The sequence below is a fragment of the Fukomys damarensis genome, unplaced genomic scaffold, assembly GCF_012274545.1.
Source record: "Fukomys damarensis isolate Sample0158 unplaced genomic scaffold, DMR_v1.0_HiC HiC_scaffold_39, whole genome shotgun sequence".
Taxonomy (NCBI): Eukaryota; Metazoa; Chordata; class Mammalia; order Rodentia; family Bathyergidae; genus Fukomys; species Fukomys damarensis.
The window spans coordinates 14,985,510-14,988,597 of NW_022900951.1; the positions used below are offsets into that span (position 1 = coordinate 14,985,510).

Sequence of the window (3,088 nt, forward strand, 5' to 3'; positions counted from 1 at the left end):
AAAAAAAAAAAAAAAAAAGAAAGAAAGAAATACCTAGCATGGTGATAGCCTTTTTGAACTTTCAATGGCAACAAACAGCCAGCTGCAATACATGTGCCATAGGTTCACCGCCGTTGGGTAGCAGATTAGTAGAACATGGTCCTGGGTATGTCTGAAGGGTCATTGAGGAGTGGCCTTGGGTATTATATATGGTCCCTTGCCCATTCCTCTTTGGCACTGTTTTTCTGCTTTGCTTCCCAGCCACCATGAACTAAGAGCTTCGCTCCACCATACCCTTCCATCACGTTTCTACCTCGGAGCCTGCCCACCACATACTCAATCTCCTGAAACTGAGCTAAATTAAACCTCTTCTCCTTTAAGTTGGGGGTGTCAGTTATTTTGTCCCATTATGAGAAAGCTGACTAATATACCCACCAAACTCAGTTAGGGGTCCCTCCACAGAGCTCTCTAAATGAAGATCATAATCGTTCATGTGCAATCCAAAGTTAAGAAACTCCAGAAATTTAAAGTGTTCTCATAAGCTTGCAGCAAGCTGATTTGATGGTATAAGATGACCTGAACTAAGGCGAAATTCGTTTTGGTCACTGCTTATCTTAGTGTAGATATGCACAGTCTGATGTGACGTGGAAATAACAACGTTACATATGTGATTAAAGGGTGCTACCCAGACTCTGCTGCAGTTATTATACATTTTAGCTCACAGTTTCAGGAGATTCAGTACTTGCTCGGCTGGGAAGCAGAGCAGGTGAGCAGTGCCAGAGAGAAACAGGGGAGGGACCATATATGCATATTACCTTTCTAAAATCAAATATTTCTGACTTGTCAACCACATCTGGCTCAAAGAATTTCAGATAAAGGACTCTGGATCTATACCTTAAACAAAAAGGTCGCTGCACTACATTAATTTATTCTTTTTTGGTAAGCTCAGAACTCTGTACAGTGCCTTGCATATAACAGATACACAATAAATATTTCCTGAATGGGGGACTTAGTTACTTTTTCTCATTGCTGAGATGACATACCCCACACCCAAAGTTAAAGGAGGAAAGGTTTATTTAGCTCAGAGTTTGTAGAGGTTTCAGTCCATCATTAGCTGGCTCCAAAGCAGGATGGCATGGCAGAGGGGCATCACAGAGGAGAAACCATTCATGGCAGGCAAGAGGCAGGAAGCAGCAAGCAATGAGTGCCAATCAGGCACCAGCCCTCTTTCTGTACTTTATACTGTATCCAGGTTAGGGTGGGTAGCACTCACACTTTGGGTGGGGCACACTTAATCCTACCCAGAACTATGCCAAATCAATCAATGGACTAAGTAAGTCATCATACACCTTTAATCTCAGCATCACATACTCTAGATCCAGTCACTTCTGAAAAACTCCACCTGACTGCATGAAGCTTTGAGAGGATATCTAGATACAAGCCACAACAGATAGCAAATCTGAGAAATAAACTAAGAAGGAGCAGGGTGTGGTGGCGCAGGCCTATAATCCCAGGAGGCAAGAGGATCACTGTGAGATTGAGACCAGCCTGGGCTATACAGTGAGTTCCAGGTCAGTCTCAACTACATAGTGAGACCCTGTCTCAAAAAACAAACAAACAAAGAAAGAAGGAATAATGGTCAGTAGCTTGGGAGTAACCATGGTTTTCTAACTTGCAGGCCAAGCCTGTCTAACCACTGAATGCCATTTCCTTCTTTGATTCTGAGGCCCCTAAAAATAGTTGCTGTTGATTGAGGGCAAGCAATATAACTGCTGTCTTCACTAGGAATAAAAATAGTTCAGTGGTCTTACATTAGGGACTCACACATACCTTTAGCAGAACAAAGCACAAGTATGTTCATATTTCACACCACATGGGCAGCTTCACAAGACCCTTTGAACAATGGGAGCGGAAGACCAACTTTGTGTCTGACTCTGCCTACATTGGTAACCTTGCGTTTTCTAATCTGTAAAACAGCAATCAGAGCAGGCCCTGGGGCCCTCCCAGGTGGGTCTTTAACAAGGTAACTCTTGGGAGGAACAACAGAGTCAGATACAGACCTCAAGAGCTTCTTTACATCTGTCTACTGTCTCCAGTCCAGTTTACCGCCCTCATTCAGTGTGCTCTGTTCAGTCTTACACCTGCTCTCTCATCCAAAGCAGCAGAGTCAACACAAAAGAGGCATTTTGTACCTAAGACACCGAGGGGGCTCATTTTGTCCTAAACAATGGTCAAAGAATTCTGTAAAGAGTAGCAGCAACAGAGGCAGGGTCCCCTGATTCGTAAGAACTCGGTGGTAATGGGGAGGTAATCACTGACCAGCAAAGGTCTCCACTCAAACAGGAATCCTCTTAACCGCAAGCTCTCAGGTCACAAGAGGGGACAAGGATCTGGGAAAGAGAATGAGTGACGGGAGAGAGCACTGCAGCGGGTTCCTTAGGGGTGGGTCCTTCTTACCTGGTAGCAAAGGATGGTTTGTTGCACCAGTCTCGCGTACCCGTCCAGGCGGACCCCGGAATTGCTCCTGCTGCGCATCTCCCCGCGCTTATCCGCTGTGGCGCCCTGAGCTGCAGCCGCCAAATCTGGCCCCCAGTTTCAGTCAGTTCTCCGGGATGGGGCCGGGCAGGAGGGAGGAGATATAGGGACTTTTCAAAATGACAGAGGCAAGTATGACTGGAAAACAAGCCAACCAGACTTTCGCCCGGCTGGGCGGTGCGGGGGCGGAGGCGAGGGCTGGCTCTAAGGCGGCTCCGCCTTGAGCAGGCCTGCAGTGCTCTCGGTGGTCGCGAGTCCTAGCCGAAGCCGAGAACAGGGTATACGGCCCTCTGAGGATAAGACCCCTCGGCCGAGATATGTATATTTGTCTTCAGGCGAGAGAAGAGAGCTCCCAGGATCTGGTCGCTGCGGAAGTCTCGGAACCCTCCGAATTACGGCCTGAGGGGGAAGGGAAAGGGAACGGCCCACGGAAGTAGCAAGCAGCTAACCTAGCTCTGGGCGGGAAGCAAGTTGCCTCCTTCTCTAGATGACTTTTCTACCCCACACGAGGCCGGAAAAACAGGCCCTCCGACCGCGGTCACCTGGGTGGCCTCGAGCCCCCGGCCCCCGGCCC

The 3,088-nt window shown here is 48.0% G+C and overlaps 1 protein-coding gene across 3 annotated transcripts in view; it reads right to left on the reverse strand.

Moving 5' to 3' along the window:
- Positions 1–3,078, reverse strand: part of Phka2 (phosphorylase kinase regulatory subunit alpha 2) — a 69,665-nt gene extending 66,587 nt beyond the window's left edge. For all 3 annotated transcript variants that reach the window (XM_010643657.2, XM_010643656.2, XM_033760207.1), the window contains exon 1: positions 2,437–3,078. In XM_010643657.2, the coding sequence (XP_010641959.1) occupies positions 2,437–2,514 (78 nt within the window). In that variant the 5' untranslated portion in view covers positions 2,515–3,078. The remainder of the gene's footprint in view (positions 1–2,436) is intronic.
- Between the last annotated feature and the right edge of the window lie 10 nt (positions 3,079–3,088).